Source organism: Salvelinus fontinalis, chromosome 23, assembly GCF_029448725.1.
Source record: "Salvelinus fontinalis isolate EN_2023a chromosome 23, ASM2944872v1, whole genome shotgun sequence".
NCBI lineage: Eukaryota > Metazoa > Chordata > Actinopteri > Salmoniformes > Salmonidae > Salvelinus > Salvelinus fontinalis.
In genome coordinates, this window is record NC_074687.1 from 38,643,777 (window position 1) to 38,666,627 (window position 22,851).

General features: G+C 43.9%; 1 protein-coding gene across 2 annotated transcripts in view; it reads right to left on the reverse strand.

The window, feature by feature from the left end:
• Window positions 1–582: 582 nt before the first annotated feature.
• ubr3 (ubiquitin protein ligase E3 component n-recognin 3) overlaps window positions 583–22,851 on the reverse strand; it is a 48,490-nt gene continuing 26,221 nt past the window's right edge. Inside the window, exons 24-39 of one of the 2 annotated variants that reach the window (XM_055878778.1) lie at window positions 22,324–22,412; window positions 19,758–19,907; window positions 18,745–18,878; window positions 17,823–17,933; window positions 17,499–17,699; window positions 17,062–17,198; window positions 15,107–15,192; window positions 12,359–12,461; window positions 8,099–8,199; window positions 6,158–6,282; window positions 5,080–5,187; window positions 4,703–4,828; window positions 4,418–4,597; window positions 3,331–3,540; window positions 2,974–3,113; window positions 583–2,819 (exon numbers count right to left, since the gene is read on the reverse strand). In XM_055878778.1, the coding sequence (XP_055734753.1) occupies window positions 2,702–2,819; window positions 2,974–3,113; window positions 3,331–3,540; window positions 4,418–4,597; window positions 4,703–4,828; window positions 5,080–5,187; window positions 6,158–6,282; window positions 8,099–8,199; window positions 12,359–12,461; window positions 15,107–15,192; window positions 17,062–17,198; window positions 17,499–17,699; window positions 17,823–17,933; window positions 18,745–18,878; window positions 19,758–19,907; window positions 22,324–22,412 (2,119 nt within the window). In that variant the 3' untranslated portion in view covers window positions 583–2,701. Of the gene's footprint in view, window positions 2,820–2,973; window positions 3,114–3,330; window positions 3,541–4,417; window positions 4,598–4,702; window positions 4,829–5,079; window positions 5,188–6,157; window positions 6,283–8,098; window positions 8,200–12,358; window positions 12,462–15,106; window positions 15,193–17,061; window positions 17,199–17,486; window positions 17,700–17,822; window positions 17,934–18,744; window positions 18,879–19,757; window positions 19,908–22,323; window positions 22,413–22,851 lie in introns of both variants that reach the window. The other variant, XM_055878777.1, reaches the window with a different exon arrangement.

Genomic DNA, 22,851 nt, shown 5'->3' on the forward strand with positions numbered 1-22,851 from the left:
GGCAATATTCTAACTTTTTTGGGCAACCCGAACAAATTCACAGAGAAAAGGTAGTTCTAGATCGGTCACTCAATGCAAGCAAGTCTAAGAAGCAGTAGATCTGTGCTATGTGCACCATTTTCTATGCTTACCGTTCTTAACGTTTCTTCTTTGCTTACTTTAGGTTGTGTGCACCAGCTTCAAACAGCTGAAAATACAATAATTTTGGTTATGGGAAAATATATTTCAGCGCTGTTGCGATGGTAAAATGATTCTCTACACTGTACTTGCTTGTTTTGTCACAAACTGCAAAAATTCTAATAGTTTTCCTACTTTCAAACAGTAAATTGAGTGCTTTTTACATAGTCCATCTTTAAGGGTTACCATGGAGCTAACCTCAATTTCAACTTGAGGTCCTGAGAAATCATAGTTAATGGCCTGAGTAGACAAAGGAAGCACAAGGGGCTTTGCTGCAGGCCAATTATGTTAATCATCTGAATGGAACGACAACACAAACCCACCGGAGAATAAAAATAGGATATATATTTCTTCCATATCGAATCTAAATGACATCGGCATGGAGAATGAAGATAAACGAGTCAGTGTGTTTATATTTTTATTAACATATGTTACATTTTGCAATAAATGTCCAAGTCACACTTTCTGATCCAACTCAGAAAGCCTGAATCAGCACCTACAGTAATGTACTGTATTCCTTCTGATTTTCATTCATACAGGAGAACAAAGAACTTTCAATTAGAACGTACACCCATCACTCATTGGATATTTTGTTGCAGTCATGTAGGCTACAAAGTAGGGACTGGCAAAAAAGAGGGAAGGGAATCTCAGAGTAGACAGATAAGCAGCATGCGTGGATGGAAACAAATATTCCCGAAAAGATTCCTCCTTCGAGCACGATGTGGACCAGCAATTCACAAAATACTTTCACCAGAATAAATCACCCAAGAATTTGAATGTGCTGTTTTTCACTATAAGTTATCTTGCACGCACAAGTGGATAAGTAGGCCATCTACTCATCCAGTTGGTGACATTGTAATTTAAACTAAGCATTTAAGACCCAAACCTCAAAAAGTGTGACTAAAGTGTGACTGAAAAAACTATGTCATGCATACATTGTGTATTATGGTTGAAGTCTGATGTCTAACATTGGAATGTATCCATGACCTAAGATAATAATTTAAACTTGGAGAAATTTAGGCATAGGGAAATAGTCTTCCTTATAAAATACACTGTAATTATAACTTTTGGCAATCAAAAGCATACAAATAATCTGTTATTTGAAAGTATAGAAAATGATATCATTGGACCACAAGTGTGGATTAAATGAATGACAAATTTGTTAAGATTAACGCTATTACACTTCGCAAAACCACCTACAATTACATCTATCATCATCTTCAACAATTTCCCAATTACTTGTCTTTACCTATGGTTATTTAAACATGGGATCTTGCATTATGAGCCCATATACATTTACTATAACTTTACAGAGAAACTAAGGAAATGTGAAAATCAGGCCCAAAAAAATTTATGAAACTGTATTTTAAAACTGCTAAATTCTTCACCAGCACAAAGGATGAAATGATTCCCATTCCTTTAAAGAAAGCCATATCAGTACAATAACTTTGAAATAAAAATATTTCAATTTAACTATAGCAAAATCCCATTGCACATGACATTCTGAGCAATGGAGATTTTGGGAAAAGCATGCCAATTACATTGGACAGATATACTCCACAACAGTCTTTTCTGTGTACTCTACTGTGGCCAGACTGGTGAGTGGGCATTGAGTTTCCTCAGGGACCCGGGCCGGAGGCGTAATGAAAGGCAGGACTGCAAAGACCAATAGAGATGACTGTCTCCCTCAACCTTGCAGCGAGCTGGAATCAACAACCTGTTGCCAGCCATCTACCATAAACAAAACTTTAATTTCTTAGAAAAAGAAAACAAAAATAATCTTTACAAAAGGTAAAATTACTTATTGGAACAATGAGCAGCAACATTTATTAAAAATATTAAAAACGTTGAATTTTAAACTACAGCAAAAAAATTATACCTGAGGATGAAAAAAATAAAATAATTGCCTTTGCTTAACTGCAATAAACTCTTTGTTGATGAGCGGACTTGTCGCCTACCAGAATGTCCCAACACACACACTGAGCACACAATTTGCAATAACATTGGTATACTTATCAAGAGCTTTAAACTCATGCCAGCAGTACGAAGTCAAAAAATGAGGGATATGCATCAATTCGTACATGGTGACAAAGATGATAATCATTAACCTTACCAGGGCAAATCTGTCATTCTATATACTCCAAATATCAAGTAGTTCGAACTCAACCTGTAAGCCAATCAGAGTGTACAAATATCCACCAGAATCTGAGTATTTTTTGGTGAAAAAAAACTGTCTGTCTTCAGAACCTCTTCCAAACTAACTGGGCAAAGTTCTGCTTTCAGGTTTCTCCCTGTTGAAATTCACACAGTAAATCACTTAAATAAAAACACACACACACACACACACACACACAGTTAGTCTTTAGGCATGATTGTACACCAAAATCCACATAATCCAAGGCTGTGGCAGTGACACTCACTGCATATTTGCTTATATCACATGATACGTTTCCTATATGTTTAACAGAGGCAGACACATAAGCCAAAGAGATTCTTTTCCATCAGGGTGTGGGTTCTGGTAACCTTACAGTCCGTTGTAGTGAGGTCCCCAGCGCTTGTTAATGTGATCGAAGGTGTGCGAAACCCACTGTTGCTGCAGCACTCTATACCTCTCCACACATAGAAACAGGGGCTTGCCACGACTGCAAAAGGATTGTAAAAATGAAAGTAAATCACTTGAATTACCAGCATAGTCCGCACCACATCAACCGTTCAAGTGAGAACCTGACAAGATCATTGTGTGAGATATGAAACTGAAGAAGTGTTCGGCAATGTGTCTATGGAGTGTGTTCGTACCGTAGATCGCGGTCCTCCTCTCCGTGGGCATCCAGGTAAACAGAGCCCCACAGGCAGAAGCGATGCCCTCGGATGATGATGATGACAGAGGCGTTGATCAATAGGAAGATGCCTGTTGCTGCACCACAGTGTTGAGAGTGCTAAAGACAGATATAAACAATCTCTTCACCTAATCAGTCATCTGCACACACAGCAGCACCACCCAAGCAAGCAAGTAATAATATCCATCAATGACCTAAAAATTAATCACATCGGGCCACCGAAATGAATAAGACATCTTTTAAAACACGGTATGAAAATCATGCTGTTTTTTCAGATATAGTCTAATATGGCCTTCGAAAAAGCAGGGCCACTCACCAAAACACATTCACAGATCCCCTGCTGCTTGCAGCACAGCCCTTTGAGGCAGACGAAGGCGCCACAGACGAGGCAGAGTGCTGGGTCCTTTGGCACCTTTTTGCAGGAAGAGCAGGCCTTCTTGTGGTAGTACTGGAAGATGATGTTGTAGTGGTCAGGTAAGTGGAGGAGGTGGGGGGACGCCCACTGTGGATCCTGGACAAGCAAGGTCTGGATGGAGAGGGAAAAAAGCATGTTTGTCACAACATTCCAATTTTGAACTGCAACTTTGTGACCTAGGCAATCCATTGTAACAGCTCGGATGGCATAGGAGCTGGTGCTCACTATTGTGCCGTGTCCATGGTAGGCCTACCCTTCAGCTGCCTCATCACTTAAGAACAAAACCAATTCCGCAAGAGCTGACTCTGAAGTCCCTTTCATTTAGCCATGTGCTCTTCTGCGCTCTCTAACCTGTCAATAGAGTCTTAATCAGCGGACTCATCAGGTTGCCTCGGCAACCTTTAGACATTGAAGAAAATATGACATAGCCCTTTCATCCTGCTCCTTTAAGCATCACCCCCAAGAAACACTTAGACTACTGTACATTCATTTCAGTTGGGGCATTGTCTCTCTCCACTTGTTACTAAAAGGGATTTAAGAATATAGGAAATTAAAGTAAGTTTTAAGCCTTCTACTGAATAACTTGTCAAGAGTTCCTAAATGCCACATTTTTCAGTATGCACTTCAACTCCAGGGTGTAATGTTGTGGGTTGAAAGGTATGTAGAAACAATCCAGAATGGCAGTGTGAAGCGATGTGAAGTTTCATCTTGTGATGTAAGGCAGCAAAGGTCAGTGCCGAGTGACAAAGGCAGGGTGGGGAAAAACATTACTCTCGCAAGGGCTATATTCAGCACTGAATATAGAGTAGAGGGGCTATACGCAGCACTGGCTAAAATAAAGGGCCTGAAATGCCATGGCTCACACATGGTGTCAATACTCTTTTATAACACAATAGTGAAACACAAAATGACACCACCATTGATGCTTTGGAGACGTTATAATGGAGCACACCGATTGGTGGCGTTAAGTGCTCAGCCTCAAACCTACTATTGATTTCTTTGCCTGAGTGTCAGAGAGCCCCGTGACCTCAGAGCACCATTGAGACATCAGGTCGAAAGCGTTGACCGTCCAGTCAAGACACGAGGCACTGTAGATGGGGTTGGATGGTTGAAGGGCCGGGGCCAGGAGCCCTAGACAGCCGGCGAGGCCTGAGAACTCCTCTACCTCCTGAAAAAGAAACAAATGGTCAGTTTTAGTTAAAGCCGTGGGGTTGGAGCTGCTACGGTGCAGGCAGGTAGGTAGACAGACAAAGATGTGGAACAGTAACAGTACCGGGCAACCTGACAGTTTGTCCCCATAGAGGTGGTGCTGCAGGAGACAGGAGAGGCGGAGGTAGGGCAGGCAGAACTGCTGGAGGCTGTACTCTATGGAGTGTGGGGACCACACACTGGAGCTCAGCTGGGGAAGGAAGCACAGGAATAATGCCTCATCAATAACCTTTCAACAGCTGGCTGATAATGGGGTGATATACATCTCCTTCAGAGAGCACAGATATCAAAGCATTGTTGTTCTGGGTAATGGCCAATTTATCATGTAAGAGAAAAGAGGAGAAAACCAGGGGGGGGGGGGGGATTACCAAGAGAGATGGAGCTAGCCAAGCACAGAGTTCGGAAGCTTGGTTTTGAAACCCCAAACGCTATATGGCTTACCATAGACGGCACTTCAGTGTTCACATCATACACAGTCTTCACCTTGGACAGCTCACCGATGACATGGCTGAGAAGAGCGTCATAGGACTTCTCGGCATTGAAAGCATTCTGTGTGAGAAAAAGTCAAAAGGTAGTGGAGAGGTGACAGAGTACTATAGAATGACACTACTTTGAAACAATTCAGCTTGTGCCACTGGAACCGTTTCATATGATATTCAAGCAGTCAAATGTCAAGTATTTGAGATGTGCTGCGGTGTGCATATTTCCCCCTCAAAAATGTGCAGCACTGTATAATATCTTATGCAGAATAAGCCGAGGACACATTTTCATGCAATAAAATATTTCACCGTTGATAAGCGCCAAGACATTACTGAATGTGTGTTCTGATAAAATTAAACTGGTTTGACTAATATTCTATATGGAGTAAAGCTGCTAGCATTTATCAAGTTGACGGTGGGAGAATATAAACCATCAGCCAGTCTTATCTAGCCTGGCGTTCTCAGTCCTAGATTTATAGCTGGAGGAATTTGGAGTCAGGATTTCCTTCCTCTGGGCTCGGGATCTCGGTTGAGACTTTGGCGTCTTTTTATCAACTGCAATTTAAATACAACGACATCCCTCCAAATATGGCCCGTGTTAACAATGAGTATTCCCGAGCGGTCTTAAATGACAGTGCTGCATTGTTCGTGACGGAGTGGGGGAAGATATTCAGCAGCGCCCCAATAGATAGAAAACACTAAAAAGGGTGGGCATTTTGCTGTTTGCCCATTTACATTCCAACCAGCCACTTGCTAATACAGATTTAATAGACAGAAGATGAAAAGCCAATTAATGTCAGCCCTCTCCGGTAATCTCGCTCTCCTTGATAATGATGATCGATACATCTACAGCCCAAACTGCTTAAATTAACTAGGCCAGGGCTTAATCTTTATTTGCATTCACGCTACGGCTGTAAACAGTTCCTGGGAATAACAGGTAGAAAGTATAGAGACACCGCATGCATTGGCTTCTCAATCAAGGGAACTTTCCTAGTACAAGGCAGCAGTACGGTGAGGAGGGTGGGTGATATGTCCATTACCTTCTTGAGAGCTCCAGACGTGCTCCAGGCCTGCCTCTCCTCGGGGCTGAACTTGGCTGAGAGAGATGCCAGAGCCTGGGTGTACTGCAGGTTGTACAGCATCCTCACCAGACAGATGAAGTGTTCTGCAGGAACAGAGAGAGGAGACACACCCATGTATAGTGTTGGGATACTTGCGCTACATCGTTTTGGTCAGACTTTCATTGTTTTGAGAAGAATAATGGATTCATAATTAAAGATGTTGCCATTCTCATTCGAAGAACCACTCATGGATGAAAATATGCATATCATAAAAACAGGAATATGATGGCAACAATGTTAATCGTTTTGGAAGAATATGCAAATTACCGCCCTTCATTTGCATTTTTCTTTTACAATAATTATGGGCATGGATAGAGCATCCAAGCAATCAGCAAAAACAGGAAATCACAACAGCCAAGATGTGTTCTCCACAGACGAATTACTAAGTGGAACAGTACATTAATACAGGCATACAGTACATTATCTCTTCCCAGTGACTACTTTGAACACCTTGTTAAATAGAAAGCAGTTTCATCTATGTTCAACAGTAAAAGGAATTACTTAAAGGAGGCCTAGAATGACCTTCAAGAGCTGGACAATCAGGTTGCCTTCAAAGGAGATGAAACCTTTTTATTGGGCTAGAAGACAAGTCAATAGGTTAAGTTTGGTCTCCAGAGGAACGATCCGGTGTTAATAAAGGCTCATCAAATAGACTTGTAATTAGCAGGGGGCAACGGGCTCGCTAGGTGGGAGCTGGGATTTGGAGCAGGTCTTAGATTTGAACTGACAGGAAAACAATTCCCCCTCCTTAGGAAAGTGGTGGTGGTGACAGGTCCACTGGGCTGGCCATTGTGTTGCTTGTCAGCATATAAACCCCCCCCCCCCCCCCCCCCCCAAAAAAAAAAACAACCTTTACTGCCATGAAGGACATACAGGCTGTTAGGAACCCCCCCCCCCCGCCTCTCCCTCCTATCCACTCTAAAAGAGACAAAAACCCAGACATGTCCTGACCTCCATCTCCATCTCCATGCCACGGATATAATAAAAATTCTTAATTCACACCCATCTCGCATAGTGATGTGTTAAAAATCAATTCTCCATGTCACAAGGAGGGCCATAATGATGCTTATTTGGCTTAATCAATGTGGAATTGAAGACGACACAAAGTCCATCTAAAAGTGCATAAGACATTGAGGGCAGTTTTCCCCGACAGACTGAAGGGCAATGTAAGGAGGTGTTAATCAGTCAATAGGGAGAAGAGGTCTAACAGCTGTGAAATGGCTTTCTCTGGAGAAAAAATAAATAAAAACTGTCACAGCTATATCAACTCACCAATACTATCTCAGGCTCTTTTTCACTCACCATGTACAATTATATTGTACTGTATATTGTTTACCAGAGTTAAGTATAGCCTATATTTCAGAGTATTCTAAATTTCTCCCCCATTTTGATGCTAGGATAGATCTTTAGGCCTCATACCGCCTCAGTGTCCATGGATTCAGGCAGTTCAGCACAGCACAGCTTTGTATGGCATGGCACCCATTAAGTAGGCCTATGATTGCTGCAATTTGGGCTCCAATGTAGTGGCCCTCCCCTCGGGCACAGGGCTGAGCCTGGAGGAGATCAAACAGGAAGCACTCAGCTGGAGATGAAGGGCATGTGAAGGGTGTACAGCCTCCATAAACAGGGCGATGTCACTCTGCTCCTTACAGCCAAAAATAGAGGGAACGGAAGAACAGATAAGAACTCTCCCTACATTCAGTCACGATTAGGACTGATAACGGTCTGTCATTCTGACCCAGCCGATGAGAAACCTCCCTCTGTAGCCTCGTTAACTCCCCTTCCCCTCACGTCCCTCGTCTGATTTAAAAAATATATATATATTTTAATAAAAAAATGATGGATAGTTAGTGACAGCACCTTTGCGTAGTGGCTGTGGCATGGTCAACACAAAGATGATGAGCAGGGATGGGCAGTCTCTGAACAGCATGGGGACCTCTGGCCTCTCGTCATCCAGGCAGCTGTAGAGAAAAACACACCCGAGGTAACACTAAGACATATTGCAAAACATACAGTACATTCGCATTAAGATAAGAGTTAAGTATTCATTAAAACAAGAAATACCAGGTAGGTACACATACAGTGCATAAGGAAAGCATTCAGACCCCTTGACTCTCCACATTTTGTTACGTTACAGCCTTATTCTAAAATGGATTAAAGGAAAGAAAATCCCCAATCTACACACAATACCCCATAATGACAAAGCGAAAACAGGTTTAGAAATGTTTGCAAATGTATAAAAAATAAAAACCTTATTTACATAAGTATTCAGACCCTTTAGTATGAGACTCGAAATTGAGCTCGGCTGCATCCTGTTTCCATTCATGGAGTTTGCCAAACGGCACCTAAAGACTCTGACCATGAGAAACAAGATACTCTGGTCTGATGAAACCAAGATTGAACTTTTTGGCTTGAATGCCAAGCGTCACGTATTGAGGAAACCTGGCACCATCACTACGGTGAATAATGGTGATGGCAGCATTGGCAGGGACTGGGAGACTAGTCAGGATCGAGGGAAAGATGAACAGAGCAAAGTCCAGAGAGATCCTTGATGAAAACCTGCTCCAGAGCGCTCAGGACATCAGACTGGGGTGAAGGTTCACCTTCCAACAGGACAATGACCCTAAGCACACAGCCAAGACAATGCAGGAGTGGCTTCGGGACAAGTCTCTGAATGTCCTTGAGCGGCACAGCCAGAGCCTGGACTTCCCGATCTAACATCTCTGGAGATACCTGAAAATAGCTGTGAAGCGACGCTTCCCATCCAACCTGACAGAGGTTGAGAGGATCTGCAGAGAATGGGAGAATCTCCCCAAATACATGGGTGCCAAGCTTGTAGCGTCATACCCAAGAAGACTCAAGGCTGTAATTGCTGCCAAAGGTGCTTCAACAAAGTAAAGGGTCTAAATACATACTTCACTGATTTCCGTTTTTTTAGATACATTTTCAAACATTTCTAAAAAGCTGCTTTTGCTTTATGGAGTATTGTGTGTAGATCGATGAGGGGAAAAAAATGATCCATTTTAGTATACGGCTGTAACCTAACAAAATGTGGAAAAAGTCAAGGGGTCTGAAAACATCTTATTTTTCCCATGGGTGGAAACGGGACGGGATGAATGAGGGGGAATGCACCTTCCGGTTTAAATTTGAATACAATTGTGGGTAAATCCTTTGAACAGTTATTATTAAAATGTCCATTCAAAACATTGTGCTGTGTTGCTCTTTTCAGAACGCACCTCAAACCTTGGCTCAAAGACATCTCCAACCAATGGGAATACACCTCAGTCTGTCCCTCAGGTAGGAAGCTAGAAACAGCGATGCTGAGTGACTGAACAGAAATAGCTTCTAATCAAAAGATAAGAGCTATTTTCGTAACTGCATGTAGGCGCCGGTATGTGCAAGACGCTATGGCCCAAGCTTATTAGCGTGCTTCGTTCAGGAAGACCACTCCTGGTATCTGGTACTTTTCTAATCCATCCTACTAAAGTAAATCAGAATGATTGTTTACAATATTGAACACCTTTAACTTGTTCATCTTGAATTCTCCATTAGCCTATAACAATTGAAAACTTCTTGATCTACCATAATATAACTTTTAAATGGCAAATCACTCAAATTCCTTTTACTGCTTCTATTCGCCCCACCACCTGACAAACTGTATTATAAACTGTACATACAAAAAACTTTGAAAACAGCAGCAACAAGTGAAAGAGAAAGGAGGGGGAAAAGACAAACAAAAGAGGACATGGACAGGACTGGATGGAACTAACAAATAGAAAGAGCAGAGACATCAGATCAGTTTGCCAGTTCAACAGAATATATTTTTTAGCAATCGCTGTTTAAGTGGACCCCTAGCTGGGTTTACCCATTCAATTATGTCAATTTCCACCCTGATTATTCCCAATAACTACTGGTAGGTGCAGGTAAGAGAGAATGTGCACGCTAAAATGCATTGAGCTGCAAAATAAATTGGGACAGTGACATCTTTTGCTGTTTTCTGCGCTCTGTACTCCAGCACTTTGGATTTGAAATGATAAATGACTATGGAGGTTAACGTGCAGACTGTCATCTTTAATAACACTTCTACATTAATGTGGATGTTGTCATGTCTACAGATAATCCCGAATAATGAGTGAGAAAGTTAGAATCACAAATATCATAAACCCCCCTGTTGTTGTAATGGTTAGAAGATAGCATGTCTCTACAAATTTGTAGAGTCACAAGCTTGAGGTAGTCATTGCGTGCTATGAATATGGGACCAAATAGTTAACTATTTACTAATTTAATTTAAAGTGAATTTGTCCCTCAAATGGGGGGACTATATATACACAAAGTGCTGTAACTTCTAAACGGTTCACCCGATATGGATGAAAATACCCTCAAATTAAAGCTGACAGTATGCACTTTAACCGCAGTCAGTATCATTTCAAAGAGTACAGAGCCAAAACAAAAAAAGCATCACTGTCCCAATACTTTGAGCCCACCGTAGATGCCCATTGCCTTTATCTTCTCAGGGCCAAGAACAAAGTCCTCCCTTGAATATACTGCATACGCTGCACTCAGTGGAGGCTGCTGAGGGCAGGACAGCTAATAATAATGGCTGGAATGGAGCAAATGGAATGGCATCAAACACACAGAAACCATGCGTTTGATACCATTCCACAAATTCCGCTCCAGCCTTCACCACGAGCCCGTCCACCCCAATTAAGATGCCACCAACCTCCTGTGGCTGACCTTAATAGGCTGTGCACTTAACTTGCAATGACGTCACACTTCCAATTGCCCTCGAGGAGTCCCCCACTTTAATGCAGTGGGAGAAAGCAAAACATTTTTCCTTATATCCCTTGACCCACTTCCATAATGCAACCCGAGCCACATATTGTTGTTGATTGCCACCTCCATTTAAAATGGCTGCTTTTCATCTGGCTGCCCATAGAGAGCCTCCATCTCCACTCAAGGCCTCCGGGGACATCGAATGAAGGGAGGTGCACTTACACAATAATACATTCCATTTTGAAGGCACTCGCCGGTTAATTCTAGCGTGCAATAGAAGAAAACCTTTATGACGCAGCAATCTGCTTTTCATTCCATCAAATTCAAAAAAAGACCTGCCTACAGTGAACAGCTCACACAACAAAATATGTGTTGCACATCTCAGTCAAATCCAGATGACTAATAAAATCACATGAGCAATGTAGTCTTTTGAAAATGAGACTTAATTTAATGTAAGGCATCCCACATAAATGGACATAAGAGAGCGGTTATGAAAAACAGATTGCGTTATAGTCAGACTAGGCAGGCACGGGCATCGACGTTCTCTGTCCTAGTTAAATAGAGGAACACGACTGGCAGGGTGTCAATGACATAGTTGCCTCCCGAATCTAAGGGATTTTGAACACAAAATTGCTCCTCTGAGACTCCTGCCTGGCTCGGAGCATTTAAATAGTAACAGGTGTAAAAAGCTGTCTTCCACTGCTAACAGGGAGGGAGAGAGGTCGTTAGGTCACCTAATAGTGCTAAGTGTTATACGACTGGGATGCTAATAGCTCTCAAGACTGGGAAGCCAAACTGTTTAAGACAGAGCACGTCTGACCAACAAAATCAAGCTCTGTAGCGAGAGCATGAATAAAGGGGAGACTGTGCTTTGTTACATTTCTCTGTTTATCTGAACCTGTGAAAGATGAGGCTGGGCAGCGGAGGGCTGAGATGTGTGGTGCGGTTGTTTCTCGGTGCAGTGATCGTGACAGGATCGTTTCGCTCTCTAACGAGCACCCGGTAATTTGCCAGATGCAGCAATTATTGGTATCTATGGCAACCAAGCATGGTGCCTTCTCGGTTTTTGGCTCCTCTTTGTCTAGAGGAAAAGCTGCAAGGGCCAGGGGGGATGGTGGTGTTTAGCGTGAGGGGAGAGTGGCACTGTGATTACAGGAAGGGTGCGTGTGTGTTGAATGGGCTGTTTGGGTAAACTGGACTTAGGAGAGGGGTGTAGGGATGTCAGGTGGATCTGCACGACTCGGGGGGGGGGGGGGGTCAGTGTGTGTAGTGGACCTGCAGGGCGAGGAGGTGAGAGTAGAGTACCGAATGTCTGTGTAGTGTAGCTTTAGGATGGCCGTCACTCACTCGTCTCTTCTCTGAGCCACCTGGGTCAACCTGGTCCAGGGATTGTACGCAGAATCAATGCTGTACAGACGCATGTGCATGGCAAGCACATGGAAAAGCTGATCTGAAAGACAGAAGAAAAAAAAAAACACATGGATTTAAATGGTCAGCCAGATATATCTGCTCCAGTGTTTTGATCTGAGACGGCTAACTGTAGCTGGCCACCTGCATGTCCATTGGCCAGTGCCTACTGGAACACCAAGCTATGAGTGTATCAAAATGACAGATGCAGTTGACTTGAACTGATTGCACTGAGCGTAATGGTTTGGCTGGGTAGCGGCTGGGACAAAGCAGGCCAGATGGATAGACGGCACTACTCCGCTCCCAGCTATCCTCTCTGCTCAGGAGTCACACCTGTTCACTGTGGAACTAATGGAACATGAAGAGCGCCAAACCTTTCTCTCGCTCTCACACACACACAAAATGTCATCTCCTCCTGGAACAATGTCCTCCTTTAATATTAACACCAAAAAAACTCATGACATCTACTTCTCCTTAATGGCCCACTAAGGTGGTGCTCATTAGAACCAGAGTTAAATGTCTATTTGAAATTTGAAAAAAATCTACATTTAAAAATTACACCTGTAAAGCATACAATAACAAATCATATGTTCCTAATATAGAGGCCAGCGATCATGTTGGCTACTTTCTCTCACAAAGAACAACCAAGTGGTCTGAAATACTAACACAGTTCCAACATCCAACAGACCTGTAGCCCAATAGATATATTTTCTTCTGATAGTTATGACAGAGCTGTAATGCAGCAAAACATTGAATTCCAGTGCTGCAATGTGGACCTTCGGGTGAGTTGGCTCACACGGCTGTCAAACTAGAGCAACACTGCCCTCTACAGCTGACACATGGTTGCAGCAGGATACGACCCAGAGGTCGAAGGAGGTGAGTGACTCTGCTTCAGTCCCTCCGTCTGTCAGATGGGGTTAGAGTCCCTCCACTAGAGGACGAAGATATGTGAAGAGTGACACTGTGGTAGGAAGGATCACCAGTCAATGCCCTTCAAGCTGGCAGGGAACCAGGCTTCAATTGCTGCTCGCATGGCTAACACCTCTTCCATCAGTCAGCCCCTGCCTGGTATGTGCCTGTTCTCCTCTCCCAGTCTGCTGCGATGTTCTGTGCTCTGTACCCCCCCACAGACACACGGTCTGACAGCACCAATAGAGAGGTATTCAGTTTGCCGTCAGATATTGATCTGGCTCTGCTTTCTATTAAAGCTCATGCTATGATCTTTACCCCCGCACTTGTCATCCCTCCGATATAGATTTGTAATGGCTGTGTGACTTATGTTGGGATTAGATTACTTTAACACCCACCCTCCTGCAGACAAACACTTCAAATGAGAAATTCTCTTGGACACATCTCATCGTGATAGGCCGACACCTACCATAACGGTATTGTATTGGACGTTGAAGGCCGTCTTCACTGTAAAGACCACATGACTAGACTTGCCTAATTCAAAAATGGCAGCTATACCAGAGGCGAGCCATTTGAAGGTGGACTCTCCACAGTTGATTTAACACGAGAGAGACTGCAGGCTCCACTCTCCAGCCCATGACATCCTCATCAGCTAAACGATATAAGTGCCTTGTGGGATATGGGCTTAGGAACCCCCTTGGGTTGTAGTAGTTAGCGCATGTCCCCTGTACCCCCTTCCATATCCCATCCCCTACGAAGTGGCAACACTAATGTACTGCAACTGAGTAAATGTGGCCGCCGGCGTGGCTACACAAGTTAATGTAGCTCAGAAAACGGCAGTCCTCTAGTGTGAAATCTCTTTTGCCCCACTCAAGGATGACAGGCGTCTCACTAGAGCAGAGAGCAGCACGAATTTATCGCCACTAAACAGACTAATTAAACAGAGCAGGAAAATGGACTGCTCTCATCCCCTAGGCTCAGCTCTGATAGAACAATGTTAAACACATCAAAAAAGGTCAAGTTCAAATGACAGACAAAGTAGAACCAAGGAGAAACACCTTGGGCATCTTGAGTCGACCATCCAAAAATCAGAACCTCGCATCTTCGTCTGCACCTCTGAGCATAAGTGTGTGTCGTCCTCCTATCGACCACCAATGTCGGAGGCTTTGTCTTCGGCATTGTTGTCACAGCGGGCAGTCACAACGCTTAAGACGGCGACATCACTCGGTCTTCATTTCCAGTCCACCCCAGAGTGGACCACCCTTGCCACACAATCAACTAAAACAGCACTTGACACGTTCGTTTGCTTCATTTACCCTGACGACAGAAAGAGTCGGCAACAGCTCACTTGGGATAGCATTTCTCCTTCCCTACCACTGCTAAATCGACAATCTTTACCAACGGTCCAACGGTTACATGGACGAGCGGCTTCAATCTCACCTCAGACACTTTATTACACAAGGGCCGTTGGGACAAGGCTTCCCACCACCTCCGATTCCCTCATGTCCCCATAATCAGCCTAAATTCCAATGGACCTTATCGTAAAAGAACAAAGACTAAAATGCTTCATTCTAATCTCTTTGAATCTAAAAAAAGATTTCAAACTGTTGGTATACGAAACATGGGTCAATGGCTTTACACAAGGTCAACTTCGGATGTACACTATAGCTTAGTGGTCGAGTAGAGGGCAACACACTTCATATAGCACCGAGTAGACGGAAGGAGGCTTCATGCATGTTAATCTAGTGAGAAGCGAGGGGAGTGGTGTATTGTACTCACTGAGACAGGAGCGCTTGGCTGCAGCACTGGCTCCTCCAGAACACAGGTTCCCTCCACGGTGCACCAGCTCCAGCTCCAGGTTTGTCCTGAGGAAAGCAACCATTACTAAGCACACACATAGTCAACTGCTAGGGCTTAGTGGGACAAGAGGAAGATTTTGGGGCATTTTCACAGCCATTTTTAGCTCAGGTAGTCTGACAGGAGTTTTTCCCCCCCATTCAGAAACAGGACAAAACAGTGGACTATTAACATTCCTTCATGTCATCTACCTGCTATTGCAGTAGCGACCTAAGACGGGAGGGCTCGTAGCGACCTAAGACGGGAGGGCTCAACTAGCGAAATTATCACCAATATCTGGTGAGGTTACTGACTAAACCTCCATTTACCCGTTTTATAAGAAATATCAGATATAGAAGATGTAGCAGACATTGGCTGTTGTGTTTGTACCAGCTATTGCATATCAATAACAAAAAATTAAAATAGCTAGTCCATTGGCATAAAAACTGTTCCATCCAGTTTCCCTTGTATAATCTCGGCTGTGAATTTCCCATGCATATCCAAACACATTTCATTTAATATTTCAATTTCTGCCACCAAATAAAGAAAAAAAGTAAGACCATTAGAGAATAAATTGATATTAAAAGCAGATAGGTGTCGCTTAAATTAGACGGAACAGGGGTTGTTTTGATCCTGCCACTGGACGTTTCCTCCCGTAGGCTGGGGAGGTGGGGGCAAATCCTCGGGCTTCCTGGGAGAAAAAGCAATTTCACATAGATAATGCAGCCATGCCGAGCTTCATCTGGCTGCTACTGATAAGAGCGCCCTTCCGACAGAGGAATTTTCCACTGCTCAGGCAATTTGCGCTGTTCACTGAAATTGTGAAAGCCAACAGGCACCCAGACACAGGGAGCAAGGACTTCTCTCTGCAGGGCACAGGTTGAGAGAAAAAGGTGAGGGGGAGGAGACTGGGAGGGGCCAAGGGCATCCCACAACCCTTTGCCTATGGTGAGAGAATAGAAATGACAGTTCCATTCTCTAGTCCCTGTAACGCATTATCAATTTCAGACGATGATAAAAGCATCATTTAACGTCATTTAGAGGAGCGTGTCCAAACACAAGAAGCAACAAAACTGTGAATAAGTACTCTGGAGAAAAAGAGCTCAGTCGAAGAACGGCAGAGCGTTAAACCCATACAGTCAGAGGTAATAAAGGATGGTGGAACCAACCAGTCAATACCATTTTACTGCAGCGTCAACTGACAAAGCTGCCAATGTTGCTTAGAAGAATTTCCAGCGACACCTCCAGCCCCACACTGCAGTACAATCAGAGGTATGAATAAAGCCAATCAAAAAAACATTCACAGCTACCGAGCAACTTCAAAAACGCCAAGTAATCTATATATCCGGTGCAGGTACAAAGACTAAAATTCAATACGCTCCGACTGTACTCTACAGATATTGTACAAAAGCCTTTTCAAGCGGCCCTCAAGCGAAGAAGTGCGCTCAATGGATAAATGCAACAAAACAAACTTGGCTAAACTCAGGAAATGTTGCAGTTCTCTTTCTGTGCCCAGTCATTGTAATGCAAGGCAGGGAGCTGGCTTTCAGAGCACAAAAGGAGAGGAGCAGACAGGCCAGGTAGCCAGTGTTTTGGCCAGAGGCCACAAGACTAGAGTCAGCGGGCTGCATAACAGAGAGCAGTAGGAGGAGGACCTCCCTGTCTGATTGGATCACGCATAGGGGTCACTAGCCACGGGAACACAGGCCATTGCTCATCTCCCAGGCCTGCACGACTCACACCATATGTTACCAGGTGCACTTTCACTTAGTCTCATGGAGCTGGAAATTGAAAATTCTCCATATGACTGTGATAAATGGAGTTTCTCTTTGGTTTCATTATTTTGAAGCATCTCAGAGGAGTCTGTGGTGACATTTTGACTGCGTCATGTCCCTCACCTGGCCACAGAGTACATGAAGAGGAAGTCGTTGTCAGGGGAACCGGGGTTCTTGCCATAGTCCATGTACTTCCTCTGGGTGGTGTTCTTGATGTCCTTGATCACCGACTCCATCTCTTTACTCAGGTTGGACTCCGTCTGGAAGGGAAAGGTTGCAAAGTGACAAAGCAGGATCTATGGTAATATTGACAAATGGCCACCTACATGTATGCATTTGCAAATCATTGGGAGAGTACATGAAACAAACCATAGCAAATGTTTGGCAGGAGACAACAGGTGAAATATGTATTGAGGCCAAACTGGAGTAACACCAAAACAGCTACAATACTGTTGGCGTCAGTCTCATTTGTCCGGAAATGTTAAGATGGCGTGATCGGGGTCAAGGGGATAGACTTGGGTGAAGCGGTGTATATCTCTCTGCCTTACAGTGGTGCTTACTGGGAAAAGCCCCAGCTGCTCCTGCAGGTCCTCCACCTCCTTCACCAGCACGGAGGTCTTCTTGTTGGTGGGCATGTGCCAGCTGACCACCTCGGTGCTCCGGCCCGGGCGGCAAGGCAGCACGCTGTTAGCAAACTGTCTGCACAGCGGGCAGGTGAACTCGCCCTTATCCACAGAGAAGCCCTGCAGCACCTGGTCATTCTGGGTAAAACAAATATATATATAAAAAATAATACGTGTGATTATTACAGGAAACAGGGCAGGTAGGACTGTCCTATGTTATGACCCTTATGTCAATCCATACTTTCATAAGGATACCCCTACCCGCAGAGACTCCATGTAGGACTTGTGGCAGTCTATGTGCAGGGTGTGTCCACAGGTCTGCACATACACACCCCCATCCCAGCCTATTGAGACCGACTGCAGACAGGAACTCTGCGAAACAAACAAGAGAACAGCTCAAGACAAATAAGAGTCTCTTAAGTTCCATAACGGTAGAATAGAAACCACAGGGGGTTGGTGGCACCTTAATTGGGGAGGACGAGCTCGTGGTAATGGCTAGAGCGGAATGAGTTGAATGGTATCAAATACATCGAACACCTGGTTTCCATACACTCTGTTCCGGACATTATGAGCCGTCCTTCCCTCAGCAGCCTCCTTTGACAGAAATATATACAAGAAGTTGATTTAACTACATTTCTACAGCAGCATTTTTATGTGCGAAAAAGGCAGGAGGAGCCTTTTCTGGAGAAAGAGACAAGAAATGTCAGAACAGCAGTGCAGCTAACACCCGAAGACCGTGGCAGTGTTTCTTTGTCACGCTGACTAACTGCCTCAGAGCTCCCCGAGAGGGGTAGAGGAGGAGTGAGGGAGGAGAAGCTCTGACAGGAGGTCTTAATCCTCCATGACCAATTCTCTCTGTTTTCTGGCTGCTGGAGTCTGGAGCTGCTGACAGACTGGCAGGCTGGAACACTGGGCTGGGGGCTGGGCTGCTGAAACACCTGAACCCAGCTCAGGAGGAAACGGTTCAACATGCATGATGGGAATCCACTCTTTATGTGCATAAAATAGGCTTAGAGAAAGACTTCAGAAAAACGGTAGTGCTTACATTGAAACGCTTCACTGTGTTACAGTGAGCCTTTACTAGCTAGATCCAAGCCAAGGACACAAGCGAGAAGTAGAGTGGGGGGGGGGGGGGGGGGGGGGGCGGCGGAAGGTGACTGGGTACGTCAGTCAAGACACCTACATCTTTGAAGAAGCGTTGCATGAGAGCGAGTCTGACGTCGTGAGCCGCCCCGCACGTGTCCGCTGGGTAGATGTGCTCATCGTCAGCGGTAGGCAGTTGCTTCGTCTCGTCACTCTTGCATCGGTGTCCCAGCACTGAAACAAAAATCAGAGCACGGGGGCTCGCAGTGAGTGACAATGAGCTTTATTATAAATGTATTAGCATGAGTAATGAGCTCTCAGATTCCCATTTATAGATCTACATTACATTTATATAAAACAAATCAAGGGCAATGATTGCTTGGAGAACACGTCACGTTTTAGGCGTGCCTGTAGTCAAACGCAGATATTTTCCCCTTTCCACATCAGGAACAGAGGATAGTGACTGATACGTCAGTTGATAATGACAGCTAATCTCCCAAACATCCACTCAGTAAATCAGTGGCAGCCTGGGAAAAAAAAAATCTGCTTCAAATGATTAAGGCTATGAAAAGGACAATAAAGATCTGACAGATAATTCACTTAGTGTTTACACTGTCTTTTGAGAGGCGTAATATGAAATAGCAGGTGGCAGATCATATAAGGTGTTCTTTTGACCTCGAGGCAGCGAGTGTTCCCAAACCGCAACTAATTACTAATCAAACATCCCGTCTATTTTCATGACAGTGAATGATCCTGTCCGGCAGCACGGCATAGAAATGCAGTATGAAAACTCGGCCAGGGATCAACATGAATGATAAATGAGCCAATTAAAACAACAGCTAACCTGCCTATTAAAATGTGATTTTCCAATACGCTGGTGCTAAGCTGCCATGAATAACGGTGTATCTTTTAACAGGCAAGGGCTGTGCTAAGGGGGGGAAGTAGATTTTCATATCAATGAAATACACTACCTTTAATTTGACTCTGTATCGCCAGTTCATTTGTAGGTGGTTGAAATTGAACAACAAATCAGGACAGTGGTAAGAAAGGCAGACGGTGTAGGCCATTAATTCAGATCTGTGACACACTGAGGGGGATACAGTGCAGTAGTACCTGACGATGCCTGGAGGAGAACCACCAGGCCAGTGGGCCGGTCCTCAGTGGAAGGGCCACTCTGGCCACAGATCACACAGTCATAGAGGACCTCAGACTCCATCACCTCAGAGGCGCCCAGGTCCATGGCTGCTTCAGCATCCGGGGATTCTGACAGAAAAATAGTTACTCTTGGGTCTTTAATAAAACACTTGATTAATACCACATTCAAAAGCTTCATCAGAAATGCATCGTATCTAGATGATATGTTGGAGCTGGATAGCAATTTTGCATTATTAACAGATTTTCTGATCAATTTACATTCAACTTAAAGCGAGAAGACACATTGGAATAAGTGCTTGGAGCTCAGGGAAGATATTGGCAAGCAATATGCAAAAAATAAAAATAAAAAATAAAACTTTAGGAGGGTAATGTGGTGTGAAACTCTGAAGTCTTTGGGGCCGGCTAAAACCGGGTGCTAATAAAATGCCATTAGGAGGTGGTCACCGGCAGATATGCTCACATTCCTGCCTAGAAATAATACCATGCTCAATTACCTTGTTCTTTGCTAACTCAGAGCAAATCAATGACTAGTTCTATTAGAGTGAAGCAAACACGGGTCTCGACATTTCCACTTTGGTGAAAAAGCATGTATTTTTCCCAAGAGCATTTTCTCAAATACAGGATGAGAAAGGGTGGGTAAAGAGGATAGGCATTGACAAAAGCACAGGAGGCTTTCAGACAACCTTGTCACTCCATTAGTACACACATTACCACTCCACCTAATGTGTGCATTAGAGCACCACTCACTGTACTGTAGTGGAAAGGAATACAAACATCGGACTGTGCCTAGCATCAATGCTTCCAATAACCACACTTCAGCTCTCTGCTTCCTCTGTCCAAGGGATTGACATGGCGCTAGAGATTAATTAATGATGTGAAATTAGTTTTAAAATGTTAAAGACCGTGTTCAATTTGAACAGTAGATTCTGCGTAGAAATGTCAACCCGTGTTGGAATTGATTTATTGCTTCAGGGTGCAATATGATCTCAGGAGAGGTCAGTGTGTTCCAGGGGAAATAAACAGTTTGCATTAGATGTCAATGGAACAGCTCAGGCCTCAGGCCCTCAGTATACACAGCACACACACAGAGCTGGAGAAGGGCTGGGAGACAAGGACACCCGTGTTGCTATGCAGGACTACAGCCTTGCTAAGTTGCTATGCTACTTCTCTCTAATATACACACACACACGTGTAAAATCCTACAGTCAATATTGTAGCGTGATTGTCGGTACAGCTATCTACAAACTCTATTTAAAAGCAGCACCGGGAGATTAATGCTTGAACAGATAGATGCTCTTACTGTTGGACAAATTTGTCTGGTAAAAATTCCAGTGCAAATATTTATATTATCTGTGACCTTTGATTTAAATCTGTGAAACAAATGTAGCCCATGAGAAGTCAAGACCATTCTTTATACTGATAAGACACAAACACAAGCTAAAGCCGTTCAATAAATGTGGGTTAATGTCAGCCGAGACACCTACAAAAAAAATAAGAAAAATAGTGAAAGTACTAACTCAAATCACAAGAGTCTTAGCTGTGGTAGATTTCTTCAACGGCAGTGCACATTCTCCATGTATATTGTTCAACCATATAGCCAATACATTTAGTTGTATTACATCTTTTGACAAAATCAGAATAACTTCATTATCAATGAAGTTAATGCGCATCTCTGTCTGCCCCTAGTTGTGCCAATACAGTAGAGGTATGTGAGGTGGATGTTGTGTATGTGAAGCTTGTAGCCAGCCAGGCAGCAGTTAGCCTGAGGGAGATTAGAGACAATTCCCAAATGGCACCCTATTTAGTTTATAGTGCACTACTTTTGACCGGGACCCATAGGACTCTGGTAAAAAGTAGTGCACTATATTGGGGAAAGGATGCCATTTGGGATGTAGCCCTGCACACAAGGCGTCCTAGCCTGCTCAGCCGGAGGCCCATCCGTAGCCCTGCCTAAGTGCTCCCTCTGATCAGAGACCATTATTCATCCACTAATCACGCTGTGTCAGGGTGGTCCCTGTGAGTCCATCCCACTATTAGTGCTTTGATCCGCAGTGCCCTCAACCAGCACGGCTCCAGTCTCAGAGGAGTGCTTTCCTCTCATTGCTCCTAACAGGCCTGGGGAAACCAGGGAGGCTGTGGCCAGTGTCACCTTGCCACATTGACATTAAAAAATAAAAAAAATAAAAGCAAAGCTGTATTTTTATCTTTCCTTCAAGGACTATAATGGAACGTGTGCACAATATGTCCTCAACGTGAATGGAGTCCACTTGAAAGTTACAGAGAACCAGGCCCTGTATCCAAGTGCTAGAATATAATAGCGCACCATGTAACAAATCTGACCATACATTAGTACATCTAAAAGCTTGGACAGGTTCTGAATAATCAACTTTCCTGTGTATAAGACAAACTGACCAAACATTCAGAATAGTTAATAGATGAGGGAACAACATGAATAAGCTTTGAGAATGAGAAATGCTGCTGGACCAAACAAAGGGGGGGGGGGGGCACACAGGTCACTCCTTACCGACATCCATGGCTGTTTCCATGAAACTCTTCTGTCTGGAGGCAAACTCAGCCAGTAGCTTCTGCTGTCTCTCTCGACCCCTCTGACGCCTGAAAGACCAGGAAAAACTCAACTTAGCATAGAAGACTACATAGAAAATTGTCATCATGATAGATCAGTCAATCCATTTTACGTAACTGTCAAAGTGTTGCATAGCGTGGAAAGTCTGAAACCACCACACAAAAACAAATAAACATCCTATCGCGCTATTCAAACCAAAATGTACTTAAAATAGAGTGCCGAGGCATTTGGCCCAGACTTCCATTATTTTGATGCAGGAGTAATGTCTATTCTCTACACACTGAAGGGGTTAACCCATCTCTATAGCAACAGCTTCTGTGGGTAAGTGGAAACGCTTGGTTTTATATAACACTGAAAGCCCTTCTCTCAATGACTAGCCATTAAATCACCACTACTCACCCACCAGTGCATTCTCCTTTCCAGAGTGACTGTCTGACCGTCACAGATGCTCATTTCCCCCCTCAGACG